The sequence below is a fragment of the Patagioenas fasciata genome, chromosome 8 (genome assembly GCF_037038585.1).
Source record: "Patagioenas fasciata isolate bPatFas1 chromosome 8, bPatFas1.hap1, whole genome shotgun sequence".
Classification (NCBI taxonomy): Eukaryota; Metazoa; Chordata; class Aves; order Columbiformes; family Columbidae; genus Patagioenas; species Patagioenas fasciata.
In genome coordinates, this window is record NC_092527.1 from 7,383,155 (window position 1) to 7,407,048 (window position 23,894).

At 43.1% G+C, this 23,894-nt stretch overlaps 2 protein-coding genes across 5 annotated transcripts in view; both read right to left on the bottom strand.

Moving 5' to 3' along the window:
* The window catches only part of OIT3 (oncoprotein induced transcript 3), a 29,275-nt gene extending 19,042 nt beyond the window's left edge, over positions 1-10,233 (bottom strand). The window contains exons 1-3 of one of the 2 annotated variants that reach the window (XM_065842939.2): positions 10,107-10,233; positions 1,013-1,387; positions 424-534 (exon numbers count right to left, since the gene is read on the bottom strand). In XM_065842939.2, coding sequence (XP_065699011.1) covers positions 424-534; positions 1,013-1,256 — 355 coding nt within the window. In that variant the 5' untranslated portion in view covers positions 1,257-1,387; positions 10,107-10,233. Of the gene's footprint in view, positions 1-423; positions 535-1,012; positions 1,388-5,013; positions 6,578-10,106 lie in introns of those variants that run through there. The other variant, XM_065842936.2, reaches the window with a different exon arrangement.
* A 94-nt stretch (positions 10,234-10,327) lies between these two features.
* MCU (mitochondrial calcium uniporter) overlaps positions 10,328-23,894 on the bottom strand; it is a 93,866-nt gene continuing 80,299 nt past the window's right edge. For all 3 annotated transcript variants that reach the window (XM_065842940.2, XM_071811606.1, XM_071811605.1), the window contains exons 3-8: positions 20,808-20,978; positions 19,801-19,905; positions 16,430-16,590; positions 15,749-15,952; positions 13,496-13,612; positions 10,328-12,323 (exon numbers count right to left, since the gene is read on the bottom strand). In XM_065842940.2, the coding sequence (XP_065699012.1) occupies positions 12,246-12,323; positions 13,496-13,612; positions 15,749-15,952; positions 16,430-16,590; positions 19,801-19,905; positions 20,808-20,978 (836 nt within the window). In that variant the 3' untranslated portion in view covers positions 10,328-12,245. The remainder of the gene's footprint in view (positions 12,324-13,495; positions 13,613-15,748; positions 15,953-16,429; positions 16,591-19,800; positions 19,906-20,807; positions 20,979-23,894) is intronic.

A 23,894-nucleotide genomic window follows, 5' to 3' on the forward strand; every position in this document is an offset into this window, starting at 1 on the left:
TGGCCAGCAAAACTTTTATTGGAGAAAAGAGGCATTTGACAGAGCAGCTGAGAGGAAAGCTCTAACAAGAGACTGCACAGCCTTTCTTGAATGTCAACGAGGCTGTACCGCAATCTTGCAAAGCCTCTGCTGTGACAGTGAAGCGGCTGTCTTCAGCAGCTGGACCATGCAGAAAGCAAACCTGGCCTCTGACCACGTGTGTCTCCAGAGACACCCAAATGTATTCAGTCATGTGATGTCACAGCCCATCCTGTGGGGAGAGAGCTGGAGCCAGTCACAGAATCAAAGACCTGTTCTAGGCAGCAAGGGGGAAAAACTCTCAGGATACTTTTCCTTTTTTCTACTGCTTGGTAAGACAACAGAGCAACGAAACAAAGTGCAAAGAAAGCATCAGTAACTGACACAAGTTATTTCCATCCTTACCAAGACATGTCTGTCCATCAGGTCCTAGTGTTGTCCCCAGGGAACACGTGCAGTCACTGGTGTCCAGACAGGAGCCCTGGCAATCCACCACATCACAGATGTCATAAAAATCTAGGGCACGACAAGAATGTTGTCAGCACAAACCACTGAGCGTGCACAGAATATGCTGTATTTGTACCATCAGCGTCGCCCTGTATTGAGTCCATCAGTTACAGATCTAGCCCACATTAGGAAAGCTGAACCAGTGAAGCTGATGAGAAACAATCTAGTTTAATTACTGTAAGTCAGAGATGCAAATTTTGGCTTTGGTAGCATGCCAAGACAAACCACAGGGCCCACAGAGAGCACTAAATCGCTGCGGCCAGGTCAGCTACAGGAGATTTCTGCTGGTTGAACAAAGGCCAGAATTCATGGAGGTGAATCGATCCATTATAGACAGGTCAGCACCCCCACTGCGTCGCCTGACACGATTCGGGGTGAGAAAGGCAAAAACCATTCACCACCTCTCTCGGATTTGTGGATGTTCACTACCTCTCTTGCACCACAGGGACAAAGAGGTTTCAGAAAAGGGATCTCAGCAGTTACTTACGGCCACAGTATGCATGGAAACAAACGCTTGGCTTGGTTAAGTGATACACGTAGTACCCGCCCGGACACGCCTTGACATCAATTGTGGTATTCCAAAGGCAGCAGTTCCCGTTGAAGCTGGCGCAGGCTTGGCGTGGGACAATGCCATCCGACTCTCGCGGGTGGCTGCCGTTCAGCCAAATGGGAGCATGGGTGCCGCAGTGGTTCTCCGGGATGCAGAAGGTGGGCATGGCATCACCAGCCATACCGGTGAAGCGATACCACTCCCCATTGATTTGACTGTCACAAGTCGGCTGGCCGTGGGAACCATTTATCTGATGATCCGTGTTCCTCCAGGGCTCATTCAGGCTGATGTAGGCAGAGCAGGGGTCCAGGGCTGAGACGTGCGACAAGAGACGAGAGAGAACATCTGGTAGATATCAAATCAAGTTGTTGACTGGTAATTGCAAGGAACTCACAACAATTTCTTTTTCTATTCTTGACTTAAGAGAATCATTATGATAGAGATCCATGGGGAGAAACAGCGATACAAGCTGATTGCCTTATGGAAAATTTTGACAGCTCAGCTTAAATGTCTTGGAAGAAAAAATAAATTAACAAAGCTCTTATAACATTACGCAACTGTCCGACTTGCTGTTTAGTTGCTGTAGAGTATGACGGGGGGAAAAGTACCATATAAATAAACTCTAACCCAGAGGGTGATTTTGCCATAGGAAATATGACCTGGGAGCGCTGGATCAAGCCTAGGACATCCACCCTTTGGTCAGGTGCTAACTGAGCAACTGCAAGCCCCTCCTGAAGTACAGGTAACTCTCCCACATGCCTTCAAATAGGTTATGCGGCCTTTCTAAAAATCCATCCATAGTCCATGGTCAACCCTTACAGTTAAGTTGCTATAATGACAAGTCAGAGACTACCTTGCAAAGCACCATTTAAAATATGAGCTGCAAGACATGCAACAGGAATGTCACCTTCAAGGTGCACAAAGAGAAAATATTTCATTTCAATTATTAGAGTCCTATATAATCATAAGTCATCTCTAAGCATAATTTATCAGGTCCTACTCAATTCAGGGCACAATTTTAAACAGCTAAATACAAGAACTGCTATCTCAGGTCACAATGAAGTTGATCTACAGCCAGCAGGCTGTCTCTAACCAAGACTGCACGCTTAGGGAGGTGAGGTGGGAGAAAGACACCCAACTCCATTTACCTGGGGTTTTGTTCTCCACTGCTTCTCATCCAGCACATTCATACCAATGTGAGATGAAAGAGCTGTAACTCAAAACCTGCAGCAGGGCCAGAGAGAGAGGTGGCAGCCCCCTATATCTATAGATCCACTTAGATGTGCCCTGGTCTCTCCCTTCAGAGACTCTGTCCCCCAGTTCCTTCTCTGCCAAATATTAATTATCTCTACAATTCACTGTACCTATTGTGGTTTTGTGTGATGTTGCCACCTCCCTGTATCTAAAACATCTTCTCCAAATCTTTTTATTTATCATCTTAAAACCTAGGGAGCATGAAGGTCTGAATTAGGACCTTCTAGGGAGCAAAAAGTTCAATTCTTTACACAGTCACATTCCTTGCAAGCCCACAGACTCTCCTGATCTCCCCAGGAGATCAGATGTTTGTGAATGAAGTGAGTGCACCAAGACAGAAACACTCAGACCTTCTGGTACGTGCATGTCTGTTCATGCAGCGCTCGAGGACTGCGTCCCTTTTCAGAGGCCTTTCTGAACCATCTGCAAACAATTAAAACATAAGAATACCATAGGGAATTAAAAAATGAAGAACTGAAGTGCTCGTGACATTTTCAGTCATCTCCAAATTAACTCTGATTTGGCAGCTTCCTCACTAAAAGTCCAAAGGTTTCGTTTTCACTTACATTTAATACCTGATTAAGCACCACTTACCTGTGACTAGCTATTCCCTATTAAGCAAAATGAATGTTAATACTGTCTTGAGTAAGGAAAATTGATTACCGTTTGCTAGAAATTAGGCTAATAAAACCAACCCTTCTGATTAAATGCATCTCAGCCTGGAATACCCTCTACTTTCCACACCACATTTCTTTTCAAGTTCTAAAATCACTCTGTTTGTTTTGTTTAAACAACAGAGTAATGCAGCTCAGGTGGGGGGAGATGTTATATTGTTTCTATTAGAATGCTCTGGATAGAGACCATCCTTCTTGGTTAATTATTTTGATTTGCTTCACTGACTTTAAAGTAGGAACTACAAGTGCTTCAGAGAATGGACTCATTTAGCTGCACCCTCTGTAAATATCTGTCTCGCCGACGTGCTATCTTGTGCCTTCTCACAAGCATAAATCTCTCTTGACAAACACCCTTACACCATCCTCAGCCACAGACATGTTTTGCTTGGCCTCCAATCCAGCATAAAGGGCAGGAGCAGCTGCTGTAGTTGTATGAGTGCTGCAGAGCTGCAGGCTGGCACCAAGGGAACGCTCAGTGCCGAGATACGCAGAGGAGCAGACTCACACCACAAGCAGTCCTCGGTTCTGAGCAGCGGAGGGGGAACTGCAGCACAAAATCTTTAATGAGACTCACCAGGTAATTGCTCAGGAGCCCTCAATTTCACCTGCTTCCCCTTACCCACAGACAGCAGTGACACCGTTAGATCCCATCCTCCAAAAGCTTGCTTAACTTCTTGCGAGAGGACAAGATGGGTCCTGCTTCTTCTTGGCACAAAAAGGTTCTGCTGGGCTTCCCTGAGCGTAACTCACTTGGTTTCCACAAGATGGTTTAGTATGGCCTCAGGGTGAGTCACTGACTAAGTTAAAAAGGTTTTTGTGTTGTTAAAAGCCAAATGAGGCGAAGCGAGGAATGTCCTGTCAGCTTCCCTGCTGGGCAGTGCCAAAAATACACACACTCTCATTAGCTTTCATATAGTATAATTAGCTTTATGAAATATTCTTTGTAGTCAGACTCTGAAAACACTCATCTAGGAAGATCACATTGCCTCCCAAACATTCAGAAGATAATTTAAAGTAAAAATCTACCAAGATGAAGATACAGTGGCTCAGAGGGAACTGTAAGAAGGCATTTTTGGGGAACGGGGTAGCACACCCTCCCAATCTTTCATTTCTCTGAGAGCTTCGGGCAGGAGAGAAGGGCAAGCAGACAAGCAGAAAAAGTAGACAGTGCTCTTTCAAAAGCTGCAGACCCTCAACAGCTGCCCTGGGACTGCAGGGCTGCCCGAGCCACCCTCCCTGCAGACAGCGAGCAGCCTTTGGCAGCACAGCCTGCTGAAAACTAATTGGAGATCATAAGAAAAAAAACTCCACAAAAATACAGAAGCAACTAATCAATCTCTCATCTCTTCTGCCCAGACAATGAAACCAGAGGGGTTTTGCACAAGACATATAACTGTCTCCAGCTCCCTCGGTTTTTCATTTTTCTTGCCTCCATTTTTTCCTCCCCAACGCTTCTCGCGTGGCCCGAGCAATTCAGCGTGACGAGCATTAGCTACGAAGGAGCGCCTTCCCATTTGTAACCTTGATAATATCATTAGTCCTCTAGCTGACGCACCAACATATACATTGGATGACGAATTGGGCTCTAGCAAGCATTCCTAAACCCACCGTTCTGCAGAGAGATTAATCCTGTGTGTATTGTGTAAAGGGAGGTCTCAGCCCTGTCACAACTAAGCAATGAAATGAGCAGCACTGCATTATGACACTAAATTCAGTTCAGATTTGTCAGAGAAGCAGGTGAAAAAGTAGCAGAATAGCTACTCATAGAATCTCCCCTCCGAAGGGAGAAGAAAATCCCACGAGTGCCGTGGCAATAGAGATTTTCCCAATAAAGAAGCTTTCATGCCCTGTGACAGAAAGACCTTCCCAATTGGAAAGCATTTCACTTCACCTTCAAAGAGAGGATATTTCTCATGTTTTCCAGTCTTCCACCTAAGAAAACCAAGGCTCAACATCAACCTTATAGACAGCAAGCAGAATTAAGCTTGAAAGCAATGCCTCTACACTCACCCATTGAAGACACCGGCTGCAACCGGATAACGAAGCAGATACAGAAAACCAAATACTGGAACATCCCACTCAGCCAAGGAACAATTCCCACTCGAGTAACCGAGGCTCAAAAGTCCTTGCACAGGCTGTGGCTCTTGCAGCCTTCCTCTCGGCGGAGCTTCTGACCCCAGGCTTTCTGAAGAGCAAGTGTGATAGCTCTCCTAGAAGTTTATCACAGGAAGAAGCTGAAGGGATGTGGGGTACAACTCCAGCCTTGACCTTTGCAGAGCAGCTCTACTCCTTATTGACAACTTACCGATCATTCTTGTTTTTTGGACTCAACCCGCTATTGTTTTCTGGCCTGGCTGCCCCACAGTGACACCTCCACTATCTTATCCGGAGAAGAATTCTAACTAGGGGACACCCGGACATCCCAAAAGGATGGAAAAGAAGAACAGATGGGTGCTTGTTGTTATCTCTGCTCCTTCCACAAGTCATATGACTGCATGGCTCCGCACAGGCAAAAAACACCAACCAGAGAGCCTTAACTGCAGGAAATTGTAGCCAAAGGAGGAGAACTGAGCCTTCCAAGCAGAGCTACAATGGGAACATCAGTCAAAGTGAAGGACTGGTGTCCCATAGGGAAAGAAGCTGTTCCAATGCTACACAAAGACCCTTTCCACTCTTGGTCAAACATGACCATTGCAGTGAGATTATCAAACAAGGCAAGTAAAGACATTTTTCTACAGTAGTCTTATGACCTATGTCTTTAAAAAACAAAGACAAGCCAACAGCCAAGAAACTCAACATTACAGAATTAACTTCTAAGCAAAAGTGAGTAATTGAGAATCTCTGTCTCACCGGTCCAGCCCAAACCAGGCTGAGCTGCAGGTCATAACCCCACGCTCAGGCTATGGATGAGATGTAGCACGCTGAAATCCGTTCTCCGCTAAAGCAAACCAAGCACCACGACTAGCAGTGAGAGATGCCAAGGACAACATGAATAAGCAGAAAGGGACCTTCCCTCTCATCCCACGAGCCAGAACTCTTATTATAGAGAATAGATTTAAAGCTCTGTTTTTAACCTATACACATCCACAGGTCCCTCCCTGCTTATGAACAATGGTCTTACAGTTCTCTCCCAGAAAATTATCTACAGCCAGAAAGCTCCCCAACAGCAAAGAGTACACTGAAGCCCACAGGAACAGCACAGCCAAGCAAGGGGAGGCATTTCCCCATTCCCTTTACATCCTGCATTTCTATAGCAGGCTGGCATAACAAATAACACCAAAGCTGATGTACTAGCTTCAAATCCCAGTAGAAAAAAAGCAGCTACGCTATTTTCATAACCGAGTTTGCATGAGATGAGGAGCTAGGTATTCGCCTGCTTTATAGATATTGTACATTACAGAAAGTTCTCAATAGGTTGTCTCTGCCTGGGTGTTCCCCTGGCAGCAAAATGCAATATGCTGTTGTGCTCCACCCCAGCAGATGAATCTTTTCCAGTGGTGAATGACTCTAGGGAACAACAAAAGCAGCTTTATAAATACTGTCATTGCTCCCACCACCACCATAAAAAAAAAAAAAGAGAGAGAGAAAAAAACCTCTTTGTAGTTATATTATGCTGACAGCTGAGCAGTACCAGAGAAGCTTTTTTCAACAACAGGAAAGGAGAACAAATTCACTATGCAAAGCTAACAAGGCAGATAACCCTCACAAGGTGATTATGTGAATTCCCAGAAGAGAAACTAAAATTGAACAGAGAATAATACAGCAAGCCACAGGAAGTTCTGTTTTGCCATTTTCATTGAGAAGTTGATTCATACTTAAGATCCTGGGTAAATAAAAGTGACAAGCTTGAATTGAATTTTGTATTTGTGTTGGAATTGTGTGTATTCCTCTGAACCACTTAATTATGAGCTGCTTTTATCTTTGTAGGTGGTATATTAGGCCTGACACCCGTCATGTTTTGACAGTTACACGTGAGTGACAGACAACTGACAATTAACATGGGGAAACGAACTGCATCCCAGCATTTTTGAGCCTCAAAGGTGTCACAAAAAGGCCCTATCAAGTTCTCCAAAGGGATTAAAGCAGGAGATGCCCCAGGATTCCCAGAGATGACACTGTCCAAAATCACCATAACATCTCATTTAAGGAAACAGTCTAAAGCTGAAGTAGATTCCATGTGCTGCGTCCAAACATTTTTGGGAGCCACAGGAAAGGCAAAGATGATCTCAGTCTTCTGGAAGAAGCACTGCCAGAGGCAGCTCTTGTATCAGCACTTGCTTGCTGCTTTGCAAGTTATTTCAGGTGACATACATAGCTCCAGTTCCCCCACAAACAACAGTAGCCTGTATTACAGTAGACCACGGCAAATCTATGCCTAAAGGAGCTGGAGAAAGTATTCCTGAGAAGGGAAGCAGGAAAAAGGCCCAAACAACAGAGTGACAGTGATATTAAAATAGAGGCCTGAGACTTTACTCTGATACTCAAAAAGATAAGATCTTAACCTGCTGCTGTCTCAATCTGGGTTATGTCTATTCTTAATGCAAGAAAGGATGCTAATTTTGCAGATGGCAACCACGCTTTTCATCCCTCCCAGAGACTTGGAAGGCTTCACCATCCTTCTGCAAGGAAATCTAATTCTTCAAAGCATTGGCTAGGTTGGAGAGCCTCGTACTGCTTGCAGTGGGCTCATGAATAAAGCGCTTTGGTGCCTGCTGAAGCCGGTTTTTATCAGAGCCACCTCTCAAGACACACCAACATTTGATGAAAGCACGTGAACAACAGCTCCTGGTGCAGGAGTTAACGCCTGTGCTGCCTAGAAGAAGCAGACGGAAAAGCTTATCAGGGCTTCCTGCTGTTGAGAGGAGAACCCAACGCAACAGGATCCCTGTCTGCGATTGATTTGAGGATGTACGTTCACAATAAGCCTTGACAGGCTGCAGAGATGGATCGCACCAATGTCAAGGACTTGCAGATAGGCCTGGTTGCTGTAAACAACTTGTCCCAGGACACGGTGCAAATGGGAAGGGCTGTTGAGATCAGGGAGTGAACATGAGTTGGGTGAAGTATGAGCAAACTCAACAAAAGAACCAGTAAAACACCGAGACCCCATTAAAATCAGACAAGTACATAACTCCTAGTGAAGAGCAGCAGTTATTTCCTTTCCTGTAGTGGTGCCCTGTGACGCAGAACTCGGTGTGTTGAGAGTGTTTTTCCACAGGTCCTATAGAATTCCATGTATTTTCCACAATCCTCAGTTTCTAGATGTAGGAATTGGGGCATACCCACAACTACAAAACTAGTCAGGGGCAGAAGGAGGAGCAGGACCCATCTCTTATAAGCTCACAGAGCCACAATGACACAGCATAACACCAACTTCTGTACTTCAGGGCTTAGGTACATTGCAAGTGTCATTTCCACTCCTGTATTTTATTGTTCACCCCTTTAACATCAGTTAATTTCCATTACTGTATTTTACTTTTCACCACTTAAATGTCAATATAGAAATAATGATTTTTTTTTTTTTTTGAAGGGAATAATTGGAATCACTTGGGATAGGTAGAAGAATACTTCAGATATTAAAAGCTCCTTCCTATGTGAAAATAAAGTCATACAATGCGGCACAGAGGAAAGCAGTTTGTATTTACAACTCCACACAAAAAACACAGAGGAGATTAAAGAAATCATTCCACTGGCTCAGACAACCTGACCAGCTCAGGGCAACTCAACCAGCTTTAATTGACTGACACAGTGCCAAGGTCTGACAGCCAGGAACAGCTTCAGAGCATCACGCAAATCCTCTTAGAGCCAACGTGGAAGCATAAGAATTTGCAGCAAGGTGATCATCGTCACTGCCTGCCATGTAGGAAGGGTTACAAGGGAAAAGTAAAAGGGTTTCTTCTTTGCTCTTCAGGAAAAAGGAGCCATGAACACCTGCCCTGGAGAGACTTGCAAGGCACAGCCTCCCAGGCATAGCAAAAAGGGAATCTAATACATTTCTCCAGACAACTTGGAACTTGACATGTTTATTTGAAAGTTCCCTCACAGAAAGAGAGAGAAGAGAGGTTAAGCAAATGAATAACAAAATTGCTAGAAAAAGCAGCATCTGAACACTATAACGCACTCTGCTGTTCGGCCTTCACATCTTACATTAAGATTCAGGCAGCACTGTCTGCTCTGGATTGCTGCCAGTGGGACAGGACCCTATTACCTGCCTGGCTCCCACGCATGAAATAGCGACTGCAGGAGAGTTTGTTGATGTTGATGTACAACAACATGTATCAGGAGAGCAAACAAACATCTCCCTTCCCTTCAGTGCTTGCATTCAAGGGCAACAAAAGCAGCAGCACTGAGTTTCAGGTTTGTGGCATGTCACCCACCCTTTCGGGTAGAAGGAACAATTTGTGCAGGAACAATTTTGTCACAGCGTTTTCCAGTATAGGGAGTGTGGTGCCAGATGTCAAAGTCTTCAGTTCTTCTGGATGCTAAAACGGAGGAGTTCTTATGCAACTGTTCCAAACAGTTTGTCTAGGGAGGGCAGGGGCTCATCTGTACACAGCAGTAGACTACGGGTTTGTCAGCATTGCTGAACTCAATTTCAGCAGTGATTAAAGGCACATCACAGATAACAGTTCCAGCCGCTCCTCTCTGGCTTTAAAAAACACTGGAGAGCTGTTTGAAGAACTGGCCAATCATGGCATTTTCTTTTTAAATAGTCAATGGACACGATAAAAAGCTTCCAGCACCAAACAGCTCATCCTAACATCCTATAAAGTCCGGACAAAGTACAGTCTGGTTCCCGAAGTTAACGAACAAACGATACATCACCATGACAAATGAGGCCACATTCATTCAAGGGCCCAGAAAGAAAGTAACAGAAGCTTAAAACTTCAGTTTTCCTCTGAAACAGTACTTGAACGCAATATAGAAATACACTGACGCCACTCAGTACACATTTGAGGTTGCTGGGCATTACATGCCCATATAGATCCTGCAACCTGCCACATGTCTCAAGATTTTGTCACAGCCTCCTCATGGAGCTACTATGCTGGTCGAACAAAGGCAGATCTTTGTTAGACACAGCATCTCTACCTCTACCTCACTACCTCAACTGCTCCTGAGATCCCTGTGTTACGCAGCTAGGCATGGCAGCAAGATCTCCATCCGAGCTTCTTCGGGAAAGCTATTATCTGCACCACCACGGCCTCAGTGATGTAAGGTCAAGAAGAAACAACCTAAACGAAAAGAAATGGAGGAAACTCAGCAGAGCTGCCACACATGCAATATTCTCTTAACTGGGGAAAATAATGTTGTTCAAGAGCACCAATTCAAAAATTGAATAGTTATTTATTGTTCCAGAAGTACATTGCTCTTTTATACATATTTCATAAATGATACAGGATTTTACACATGTTCAGAATTCTTTTAAAGAAGGACTTTTCTCCATGCTCCCTCCCTCATCCCAAACACGCACCAAGGATTCAGCTACAGGATTGTGTTCATTATTTCCCCTTAAAACTCACCACACAAACAGGATAAAACAGATTAAAAAAAAAATAATCACACAATGTAAATCAATTGAAAGACAGAGGAAAAGAGGGAGGGGGGAAAAAAACTAGAAACATGCACCCATTCGGTCCAACATGCCATTGAGTGAGAAGAGGCAGCAATCCCAGCTGTGTTTCCACATCTGCAAGGCACCTGGAGTCTAGTTAATACTGATTTGTTTTTTATTTCCTAGCATTTGGGTTTTTTTTTTTAAAAAAAAAAAAAAAAAAAAAAAAAGAAAAAAACCAACACAAAAACAACAACAAAAAAAACCAAACAGAAGCCTCTTTTACATGACACAGTGAGGAGCAGTAGTGAAACATCAAAAAAGCAGCCAGTCTTTCTGCAGATAAAGCTCAGTGCCCTTCTCCCACCTTCATCCTGTCTCCACAGTATTTATCAGCAGGATGCTAAACCAGACTGACCTGCTTTGAATGAAGAGATGTTTTATCTGCTTAGAAATCAGCCAGCCTTGGCTAGAAGAGAGGGCAACAGGTTGACTTTACTTCCTCTATTTCTTTTAGCTAAGAACAAGAAATGTCATTAGCCACTCCTAAGAAATTCTGACCTGTGGGTGCAAAGTTCATTTAAAGCTACTTAATTAGGGGAAAGTTCTAGAGAACTGAAGTAGTTCTGTGTCCTGCACTGTAAGAGCCCTGGGCTTTCAAAAAGCCTCTGGGCAAGGAAAATGCTTTGACCGCCTTTGAGACCTTTTATCCTGTTACACAAGCAGTCAAATATTAAGTTTAATTATTCCATGGGCCAGAACTGTTCATTTCAGCAGGAATCATGATTCTGCGACAGTTTTATAATCTTTTAAACCTTCATAATTTCATAGTCCAGGTGGCTATCAGATTTGGGGCAGGAAGAGGGGAAATATCCCTCCCTTAAGACTGAATGGAAAAAAACCTCTCATGCAACGCTGCCACTGATTTCTAGAAGGAGCTCAAGGGCACTGGGACGCAAAGTTTATATAGTTATTACAGAATAATCCAAAATACCAATTATCAAATGTCCGGAAGAAAACTCGCTCCTCCTCTCACTTGGCTACAACCAGTCTGTGCTACAAATAAGGAGGAAGGCAGTGGAGCACATGGGGTGGGCTGGGAAGGGGAAGCTCACGGTTTTCCAGTAGAAAGCAGTCTTGTAGTAACCTTAGAAAAGAGACCAGGGCTGACCAGAAGTGTGCGTGTTAATGGCGGTGGAGTGCAAGTTCTGATCACCAGCCATAGCTCCAGGTGGCTTGGATTCTTTGCTCCTTTTATTTTTTTTCTCCTTTATTTTTGTTGAAAGAGAAAGAGAGATTGGAATCAGGTAAAGGAAACTTTAAAAAGCTAAGCAGGCTGCTGGTGTCTTATCAAGAGGCAGACCCTGCAAAGCTGGAAGAAGACACCCCTGCACCCCCAGCATTACATTCTTTTCACACACCCCCCCACCCCGCAATCCTGTATTTGTACACAATTGCCATTCAGACGGTTTTTAAATGTGACTATTTGCCAAGCCCTTTTCAGAACTAACATTCCACAATGTCCCATCTTCAAGGTTTAAGAGATTTCCCCCCTACAGTCCTTTGTCTTGATTAAAGGTAAAAACCCTTCACCCCCACACCACCTCCCAGCTTCCACCTGCAATGCTTTAATTAAAAAGGCAAGAGCTATGAACAGGTTTTTTGCCGGGGTTCAGAGCTTCTTTGCTGATCAGTCCTTTTCCTCAATCTGCTGGATGGGCAGGTGAACCTGCAGTGGGTCTCGAAGCCTCTTAAGGTCCAACTCTGCCTAAAAGTAAAAGACACATTATAAAAGAACAAGCTCTCAATACACCTTGCCCAATACCACTCCACTTTACAGAACGGAACGCTTTGCCATAGTTCCTTGTTTTTCCTGTCCAGAATGAAAGCATTCAAAAAGTAAAACAAAGTCACAGGCTTGTATTTGGGAAAACCATTCTCAGCACTTCAAGACATTTGCTCTGTACTTCTCTCAACTTGTCCACGTGCAGCCACTTAGAAGGAATACGGCAGGCAAGGTTTGATCCCCATAAAACCACTGGAACCCTTTACAAAATATGGCTAGATTAATGGGAACGGTTGTTTCTATAAGAAAAGCTCCATGAAAATCCAGTCACCCAAGGGTACCCATATTCAACATGGCATGAGAAAACGCAGAAGTCTTTGAGTTTTCTCATGAAACCAAGAGAGCCTAGTCCTAACCTTCCTCTGCTCCTCATGCAGCTCCTTCTCCAAGGCAGGAGGAGAACACAGCTTGCCCTGGATATCCTACACTGTCACTTCCAGAGCCTGGGAATAAACAGAGAATGATCCGGAGCAGTGAAAAAGAAAGTGGTAGCTCTGCTTTTTCAGCCTGTGCCATCCTTCTGCAGAAAGGCTCTCAGAAACACAAGGAAAAATCTCTACCCGTCTCCTTTGTTAAACAGATCCCACAATGCGGACAGTCCGCCAAAAGTTTCTGTCTCTAACACATGAGAAATCTGTTCCTGTTGCTTCTAACAATACAGCTACATTTTTTGAATGTTATTTTCCAGGACTGCAACCCAGTGCACTGAAGTGCTATGTCAGGAAGATGTTGACTGAATGGATGCCAGGCTTCACTCCTCACTAAATCCATCTGGTGTGGAGGAGCTGAGGAGGAAATCTTGAATTAGGCTCCTCTGAGGCATGAAGTGCCTGAAGCAACTAAAGATTTGCCAGCAGTTTCTAAAAGGCCCTTACAGACAGATATAGGTAACCATTTCATGTTGATTTACACATCCAGCAGTTCTATTCCTGGGCATATCAAAGCCAATTCAGTGATTGCACTGGGACTCTGACAGGAAAATGGGCTGAAAACTTCAGATACACCCATTCTTATTTGAGGTGCATCTATTAATAGCAGCTAAGAATCAGCAAGCAGTAATTTCTTTATCTTATTTCTGGAAAAATTCTTGTTACCTGAGCAATTGCATCCTTGAGTTGATTGTATTTCTCTAGATCAAATCGTGTCTTTTTGGCTCCTTTATGGAAAAATAATAAGTACTGTCTGTCTCTAGCTTCTGGATAAACATATTCCTAAAAAGACAAAAGGAGAGAAGATTGGAACAAAGCCACAACAGGATGCAACACAGGCTACTGTTAGCACAATACATATCAGATGCATTTCAGGAGCATGACTAGTTTCTGTCAGTGAAGGCACACGACCAGACAGCATTTTTTAAGGTCACCCAGTGCCATGGGGTGACCCCAATCCAGCAGCTGAGCCCCCGCCCAGTCACTCCCTCCCTCTCCTATAGGCAGATGAGGGAAAATAATCAAAATGGCAAAACCCAAGAGAAACTTCGGAGTTGAAAACAAACCCCAACAACAGCTTAATAAATGAAGGAAAAAAAACCAACGCAGAACAGTGGTGCAATAGCAATCACTCACCACCTACCACCAGCAGACCGATGTTCAGCCAATATCCGAGCAACAGCTACTTCAGAGAAACTCCCCCCAGTTTAGTGCTGAACATGATGTTATATGGTACAAAATATCCCTTTGGGCAGTTTGGGTCAGCTGTCCCAGCTGGGGCCTCTCACAACACCTCACACACCCCCAGCCTGTACCCGGGACTGGGGCGAGCAGGGAGAAACACCCAGAAACACAGGCGGCCTTGAGGCTGTTGAGCAATAGCAAGAACATTGGTGCATTCTCAAGGCTGTTTCGGTCACAAATTCGAAACGTAGCACCGTAAAGAACATCAACTCCACCCCAGCCAGAGCCACTACAGTCGGGCATTTGCTTCTCCACCACTATAATACACTCCAGCAGCAAGTTACCATCACCTCCCTTCTGTCCCAAATGTGTGAATCCTTCCAGGCAGAGAGAACCAAAACGAACATGTCTCAGGGTTCCAATACTGACAAGTTTTTGGGGAGAAACAGAGGGGAAAAAAAAGAGCTATAAATACTGGAATAAACCTTTGTAAGATAGTCCTTACTCTCTTTTTCGTAAGGTCATAAACACGCAATGGCTAATTGAAGCAACTCTAGATGCGGATGAGTTCATCTCTCAACCAAGCGATGCGAGCGAGAATAAGAACCCAATACCACAGCTTTCACCAGCGATGCTCTACTGGAAAATTCACGACTTTTTAGAGCGTGTAGATAACTCAGAGCAGCAGAGCTGTTAGCACCAAAGCCCACACACAGCCCCTACAAAGCGCAGGTCTGCTTGCTGAAGTTAACTCTCGCTCGCTCTGGAACATGGCACAGCCTCTGTGCCTGCTGTGTAGCCAGGGATCAGAGCTGCCTGCTGGAAAAAAGCTGCATTTGAGTCAAGCCAGCCCTGAAACACTGAGATTTCAAGGTCTGGCTGAAGAGTTGCTAATTGATACAGATGGCAATCAAAACAATAGATCTGAATTCAAACATGCCAGAAGTTCCAACCACGCTTAGTGGAAACTATTGCAGCACATGTCCCCAACCCCTGAAATGATGCAGCTGACAGGCCCCTGGGACACCATGCTGGAACACCTGGAGCAACTGTTTTGATGGTCTTGTGACAGTAGAGTCTCTTTGAGCCTGCCTTCCTTCATTTTTTAGGTGAGACTACGAAGTTTAAACAGGAATGATGAGAAAAAAAAGCCCATATGCTAGAAAACCCACGTAGTCTGTTACAACTACAATGATCCAGAGAAGGATCTTTCATCTGGATGGGAGGCCAGATCCAAAAAACCCTTGAACAAAAGCATTTCCAACACGATACCTGAACCTTTGTCTCTTTAAAAAGGCCAGAGAACACAGAGATGTGTTCTTCCTTGAAACTCAGAAGGTACCTCATCCACACACAGTTCATTTGGGCTGATAAATCACAGCACTTGGAGGTCTCCAGTGCAAGTCAACGTGTGTGATGCTGCGTGCATGTGTGAAGAAACCATGACCTGTCAGCAGACAATCCTGTATAGCTAAAGCAATCAATTACAGAACATACATATGTATTTACGGTAAGACAACCAGAAAAAATCAGCAGTGACCACCACCAGAGGAGCCCACAACCACACACCACCATCCTGGACAGCACAAATTAAATCAAGTGGCATCTATGTTCCAAAAGAACAAGGAAGGGGCAAGGTGACTTCTAACAGACACAGTTTTCCTATTTCTTTAGGGAGCAAAGTTCATAGCAAGTCTTCTACTGAGGGGTCAACATCAGCATGACAAGTCCTACCTGGCGAGTCATTACGAAATAAGCATACATTGCCATGGCACTACCATAGGTGATGAAATAGGTGACTGGTTCCATAATGTCCCAAGAATATTCCCACCAGGTGAGGCGGGCCAGAATCCCAAACTGAGTGGCCATGTAGGCCAGGCCTCCCCACAACACCAAGGTTGTCCTCTTCTCTGCTTTCCTGCTGAGCTCCATCCTTACCTGCAGGAGACAGAAGTACATGCCTTATAGTCTCAAAAATACTTTTGCCAATATAATTAAGAGATAATGTAAAAATAACAGCTTGTATTTATATTAAAAATCCTACGTGGTTTCATATGTATGATTTGAGTTTAGGTTATGCAAACAAATCCAGACTTCTTTTCTATCAGTATCTTGCCATCAGACATATTTCCCCGAGCATGTTCTGGATACCTTGCAAAGCTGCTTACTTATCTATGTTCAGAGAAGTTCTGCTGCATTAGCCCCGGTCTTTATTTACTACCAAGTTAATTTCCAAATATATAAATCAAGGAAACAAAACACTTCCACAGAAACACACGTGGTTTGGTACACACTTAGCGAATCTTCTGCTTCAGTGATCAAACTATTCGAAGCATACCAGGCATCTAATTAAAACCCTGAAATAAATGAAGGATGACTTCAGAGGATAAGTAAAATACAATGAGAACCTCTTACTTTTTCTAGTGGTGCTAGTTGCTCCTTCAATTCCTCTAGTCGCCCTATCAGCTCCTTCTCTTTATTCAGCTGGTGCTCCTCAATGCACAAGGCGGTATACAACTGCTGAACCAGTGTCTTGACATCATTCAGCATCGTTGCGTTTTCATGGCTTAAGAGCTCTAGGGAAAAAAAACAAAGGCTGCTTTATATGCATTTATCCACAGAATTTCTCATCTATTCTTCAGAAACTGCTACTAGTCTGCACAAGAAATGCATGAAACTATCTTTTCAACAAAGAAGTATTTGGAAGAGCTCCAGCACTCTAAGACAATGCTATTTCTTCAAAAGAAAACCAAGGTTTATTATTGGGTATTCCTAATATAAGATAAGAAAAATGAAAAGAGATCCATGCTATTAGCTTGCCCAGGTATCAACAGCTACTTCTGATCCATAATTATATACAAGACTTAACAAAGACAAATGAATAACTAAACGAGGCCAATCCATCACATCAGCTGTTGAGAAACAGCCAGAATCTGTCAGCAATCATGGTTATCAACGATGGGCAGCAAAGACCTGGCTTAGTGGCCCCAGAACGTGCAGTCTTATGATAATTATTTGGAGTAACAATGCCGGGAATTGTTTCTCAGCACTCTGTGGGCTACCCCATACTGTGATGCCTACAAGACAATGGAATCGTCTCTCACAGTATATTTAAATAAAGACAGTAACAGGGCCACTAGAGGAAAATGCCTTTATCCCTGCATTTCAACACAAAAAGTATTCCTAAAGAAAATCAACTTGTAAAGGATTTATGACTAGAGGTATATTACACACTCCATATGAAAACAAAAGTTTCAAATTAAAGCAAAAGAACTTGACATTAGCGAAATAATCTAAAAAAAAAAAAAAAATATATATATATATATATATATATATATATATATTTTGTAGCATCCTTGGGCTCGTACCTTAGGTCATCTTCTCAGAATAATGAGTTTACCAACATAGAGAGCAGAACTGACATAGAAAAGTTGCAGGAACCCATCTAGACTTGGCCTGCAACTCTCATACGAGCAACAAGTGAGAGAGTTTCAATTGATTAGAAGCTACAGACAGCTTAAGTTTTAACACCAGCAGCTAAAGGGAAAAAAGTGCCAAGGCAGAACACACCATATCCTCTCCAGCTAAAGGGCTCCTGCTCCCCTGTTGGGGGGAAGAGGTGTGTGTGCTCCTACTGAAGTGACCATCCAAAAGTACTGAGCACTTAAGATTACAGTGTTGTGGCATTTCCATTTCAAAATACACAGGGTGATTCTGTAAAAATGGAAAAACATTAGCTGAAAAGTTAAAACAGAACTAATCTCAGTGCCTGGAGCACAAGTCTGATGAGGAACAGTTGAGGGAACTGGGGCTGTTCAGCCTGGAGAACAGGAGCTGAGGGGAGATCTTATTGCTGTCTACAACCGCCTGAAAGGAGGTTGGAGCATAGAGAGTGTTGGTCTCTTCTCCCAAGTAGCAAGTGATAGGACAAGATGAAATGGTCTCAAGTTGCAGGAGGGGAGGTTCAGATTGGATATTAGGAAAAAATACTTCACAGAAAGGCATTGGAACAGGCTGCCCAGGGCAGTGGTGGAGTCACCATCCCTGAAGGGGTTTAAAAGGTGTTTAGACGAGGTTCTTAGGGACATGGTTTAGTGCTACAGTTAGGTAAGGTTATGGTTGGACTCAATGATCCTGAGGGTCTCTTCCAACTGAAATAATTCTATGATTCTATTTACAGGCACATTCATTTTAATACAAGCTAACTATAGAAATCTCCATGGCAAACGAATCAGAGGCAGCTATTTCACGTAACCTAGGTGATCCCAGAGCTCACCTACCAGCACACAATGGGCACATCTTACAAGTGAGCCAACCAAAACCACACCAACTCATTAACACAGACCTTGCTCTCCCAAACATTAGGTGAGATGTATGGACCGTCTTACCTTGGGACAGCAATTTCTCCAGTGCAGAAATAGACACCATGTTTGCATTCTCATTCAGTTGTGAACAATAAAATGCTGTAATACACTATAACTTGCCTTGCAAAAAGCTCCTCGGAAGCTAACTACACTGACAGAGGAAGGTGGCACACATCAGCATGTCTCCCTAGAAGCCAGCCACCCGGGGTAGTCTCAGACCCAAAAGACATGGTCAGTCTCCTGATTTTTGATCAATCAGCTTACTTTAATGTGTCATCTTATTCAGGTTACTCAAGATGGTAAAAGGAACATCAACAGTTCCCTCACAGCTTTTGCCTTATAAATTATTTTGTTTGTTATCTACTGCTTGAAGAGAGGCAGGCCCAAAGACTAGGGAAAATATCCAGATAAATAGGGGAAGGCATTTTCACCATCTAACCTCAACTGGATGTGCAAGTCAAGTTATAAATCCACCCTAATTTGTTAGCCTGTCTACGTGGCTAAAAACTCCTTTTAGAAAAATACTGCTTCCAAACTTGGCATTTTTGCCTGCAACAATAACAGAACTATGAGGTAGAAAAAAAATCCCCCATTATCTGTGAGCTAAGCAACGAGCAGACCAACGTTTCCCAAACTGGCCCTTCTGTTTAAGTCCTCAGCCATAAATACACAAGAACCAGGGGCTTTTAGAAGGCTAATAGGTTGTCTAGGAGAAAAGAGTAGATGGTAGATGAAAATACCAAGTTCCTGCCACTGCCAGTAAATCTGGAGCGTCTCAAAAACTTCTTGCAAGTTTTCACATCTTGAAAGGTACACAAGTACCCAAACTCCCGTTATTTAAAAGCATTTTCTGATTGACTTGAAATAGGCTGGTTTCCCCTGCTATTGGACTCTTAGTAAAGTAATCTTCCAAGAGCAGAGTCTCATTTATTTCACTGTTTGTCAGTTAACAGTTCCAAGGTTTATTTGCAATTATTTAAAGTACCACACTTAAAATGAAACAGTGTTGACTGTGAGGTGAGGGAACAATTGATTCTTCTAAATCAGAAAACGTAAGTTTCAATCTAATTCTCGTTTTGTATTGTACTCCTTGAGAATGAGCTAAACTAAATTACTTCGCTGTTATTAGAAAAAAATTCAGAAAAAGTTAGAAATGGAAAGAAATTACATTTCTTCATTTATTCCTTTAATGGGTGGTACTGGCTTTGAGTAGAACAAATATTTGCTTTTCATCACTGACTATTCTGATTATGTGGATATCACTAAATCAGATTCCAAGGGCAGGATTAGAAACTGCAAGGCTTCCTTTAGAAATAATATCTCATGTTCTTGAACGAGTGAAATAAACCATGCTGCCATTAAACAGGGAACTGAAGACTAATTTTTTTTTTCCTGCTGTTTACCAGAACCAGGCTGCTTTACCTCTCTTTGGTGGTCTAACATGGTACGTGACATCATTAATGATCAGTTTGAAGTCATCCAGCAGAAGCAAATCTATGCCTGTGGAGGCGGCGACACGTGTGCCATCTGTAAGGCAAACACAAGCGACTCATTAAAACTGTTGAAACAAAGCACCCGAACACGCTGTGGCTAAGCTGTAAAGCCATCCCAAATGCATTTTCCTACAGAGTATATTCTTTGTCAAAACTGATACATATACTGGGAGACCTTATAATGCCAATACCAGCTGAGCTATGTGTGCAGCTGCTTTTCTGAATTCGTGATATTTGGGGTCATCTTATAAAAAGAAGTTCCCTCCATCCCACGCACTTCGAATACTTTACTATGTTTTGCAGTACAATCCACTTAAGTGATCTTCATCTCTTCCCACTGGCCTTAGAAATTATTTACATCTCTGGTACGAGACAGCTTTGACATCACTAACCCAGCGAAGACCTCCCTCCCAGGCCAAGACTTTTAAGAAAATGCCTCCTTTGATGGCACTTTCATAAGACATCTTAAGAACATTTCAGAGCTTTGGTGGCTCACAGACATATAGCAATTGAGCAATATGGTGACGAAAGACATGGAAAACATAACTGGGTTTTCATAGCTCAGCAAGATATTGTTTCCTTTGTATCATCTTTTACACCCAGTTCTTTACAAACCAATTAGAACACCTACATCGGTAGCATAGCTCGCACCTTTCCTACTAAATAGTAGAAAACTCATCCAAAGCACCTCCAGCAGGACTGGAGTCTATGAGCTCAGCATTAGGAACGTTTTCCTCGTCCTTCACTCTACAGTCAGATTTCTTTGGCAGACCTGACTACACAGAGATAGTTAACAATATTCCTACTCCGGGAATGGCGTTTCTACCTTCTACTTTTCCAGGAATGCCACCATAGTAAACTTACATTGAAAAAGCAAAAGGTTGGATAAAGATAGCTGGCAGGCGAGTAAATCAATTAATTTGTAAACGACAGTACCTGCTGAGTAGATTGCAACCCGATCAATTCCTCGGTCCTCTGCTTGCAGCTGTTGTAAGAACACACCGACGGAGTCCGAGATGGGTTTAAGCGTGAACTGGCAACGTTCACGCCGGGATGGAAGATTTACAGAGATCACAGGTAACCCGTTTTGGTAAACCACCGTCACTTCTACAAGGAACACAAAAATATAAGTTTATCGTTAAAAAATAACAAGTATTCTTTCAATAGTTTTGTACTTGTCTCATGGGGAAAGAGGCAAACATTGGTAGAGCTGAACATATAACAGACTGATTTTTTTTGGTTAATCTTTTATCAAGAGATGCGCACATCAAAGAAAAAACTGAGGGATGTCACTCCCATTAACTTGACGGCATCTGTTAAACTTCCTGTGCTTTGCAGAGAAGTAAAATACACTTATTCTAATCACAATCGCACTGATACTAAAGGCAACGTGATATCTGAAAGCCACAACCTAGCAGCGCAGTATGTTTTGGTTAGTTTTTGAGAATCAAATTATTTTGGCCTATGGAAGACAAAACACCGAGCAATTTTATCAGGATTTATAGCCCAAGAGACAATGTCAGACCATGTATATTAGGAAACACCAAGGAAGAACCTACTTTAAATGTTTTTATTTTTGTTTAGTTCTGGTTTCCTCCTCTTTGTCCTGAGGCAACAAATCTTTAAGAGAGCAGTCAGCAGTATGAGGTTGTAGAACAGCACTCTGAGTTTAAGCTTCAAGGTCATTTCATCTAAAATTCATAGGATCAATACGCTTTGTACTCCAGCAGACGTTACTTCCCAGGTGTAGATAAAAGGACGTTTTCCATTTCTTTAGTGCTGTCAAGAGCTTTTTCAAGAGCATTCTTAAAGATTTCAGTGCACCTTTCTAAAATTGACGGTAGCGACCTGCGTGAACTGTCAGCCGGTTTTTATTTTAGTGCCAGAAAGACAGCCCACTCTGTGCAGACATAGAGAAGAGAAGGTAAGAGTTTGTACTCCCCAAGCCCTCTACTGAGTCACATGCAGTCAAAATTCTCCCTAAGTGGAGAAGTTACCAAGATATAGAAGCACACCTAAAAAGGATTCACATTGGATTGCTGCGTATTTTCCTTATGTAAAAACGTAAGGTCTTTTTTATCGCACAGAGCATTTGCCGTGTCTCAAGGATTGTGCAGTCGCACCCACCCACACGGCATCTGGCTCAGCGTTCCCACCTGTTGGAGCTCTGGCCAACTATAGGAACCACACCGTCTACTTCAACTCGTCTAACTCATGTATTGATACACCAAGTCAATTTAACCAGCCAACCTCAAAACTAGTTGGTCAAACAAGTCAACATAAGTAGAAATAGAAGTAAACATTGTCATTTTAACTACCAAAGGAAACGATTTCTCAGCATGCCCCTGTTAAGAAAGTTGTGCAACCAACAGCCTTTATTCTTCTCCTTTCAGTGATTTGCTGCCAGATGATGAACTCATTTATCACAGGATCATTTGCATATTAGGACAAGTCTTGGGGCAACATGCCTCTCCAAAGAGGGGAGCTGATGGATGTTGAGAAAAGATATGCCAAGTACACTTTGGCAAAGCCAGAAGAGTTCTCTTGGGCTTTTGAGTTTCCCCTCACATGAAGTGAATCGAGCATCCAAGGGCTTTTTCCACTCTTGTGGCAGTTTGCTTTCCAGTGCCAACAGAGCCTGGGTGGAAGTGACCAAGTACAGACATCTAAAGTGACTACAGCATCCCAAGAGGTCCCAGTATTTGGAAGCTTGTAAGTGCCTATTTCTCCAGACTCTGACACCTTACAGGATTTTAGTAGCTTTAGTTTTCTGATTAGAAACTCAGAGACAACAGTGAGATATTTACTGGGGGAAAAAAAACCCTGCCAATTTATGAGGACAGTTAGACAGAATTTCAAGCTCCTTATCAGCAGCTGCTATGACACAAGCATTTGCATTCTTTCACTCAAGTATTCGAGCAAGACACTGCTAAGAAATAGATTGGCATTAGCTACTTTGGCGATAGCAGGCTCAGGAGTGCTCACCATGTTTAGAAGCTTAAAACAGTCACTTAAATATTGAATTTGTTGGTTCTGTGAGGGGCATACACAACATTAACATACGTACAAGACATGAAAAACACTTATCTGAAATGTTACCCTCACCATACAAAGAGCCAATTCATTGTAGAGGAGAACAGATAACAACGTTAGCACCAACACCCTTTTGTGTGTCCCAGTTGGTACAACACAAGGATGCAGCTTTGGAGGAAGCACCTGCCAGCACCAGCCCTGATGCATTTTAACCCTCCATGGACCAGATGGAGATGAACGCAACAGGTCAGACTGCACCAAGAGCTATGGATGCCGGCAGCACACACAAAACCTTCCTCAAGGATTTCCACCTCAGGTGAAATGCTGAAGACCAAATTATTTCTTTCAGAGGACAGGGACAGTAAGTTTGGAATTACAGCTGGTTTACATTTACCTTACAAAAAGCTTGTAAAAGTAATTTTCTCGCCTAATTCACTGGTGGGGAAAGTCCATAATTCCAGTTGATCCTCTCAGCACCTCCCACACAAGTAATGCCTGGTCAAATTCTTACTGCTTTAGAGAAGGAAGAGCTCAGAGGTGAATAAAAAACAAAGTAATAATCCAAAGGACATGTCAATAACACAAAACTAACGGACAGCAACAGACAGCTCCAGTAAAAGTTATTAACACAAGATGCTATGATGCAGCTGTCCCCATTGCCCTCCTCCGCTCTGCCAGCCCGGTGGATTGCCTGCATGAGGGTAATTACAAGTTCCTAAGTGGACAAAGAGTTTTGGCATTTCACTAATTACAGAGCTAACATTTCAGCTAATCTTCACTGATTACATTTCAAACAAGTATTTAAATACATGAGATAAGTAAAAGAAAGTAATTGCATACAAGTGTGTTTTGCTTACATTTACAGACAACTTCAACCTGGCCAGGGATGCTGCTAAATAAGACCGTGGGAGATATTTAGAAGCTTTACACGCTATATTAAGCATGAGGTTGCTTTGAGGTATGAATTCCACGCGAGCACCACAAAGTTTT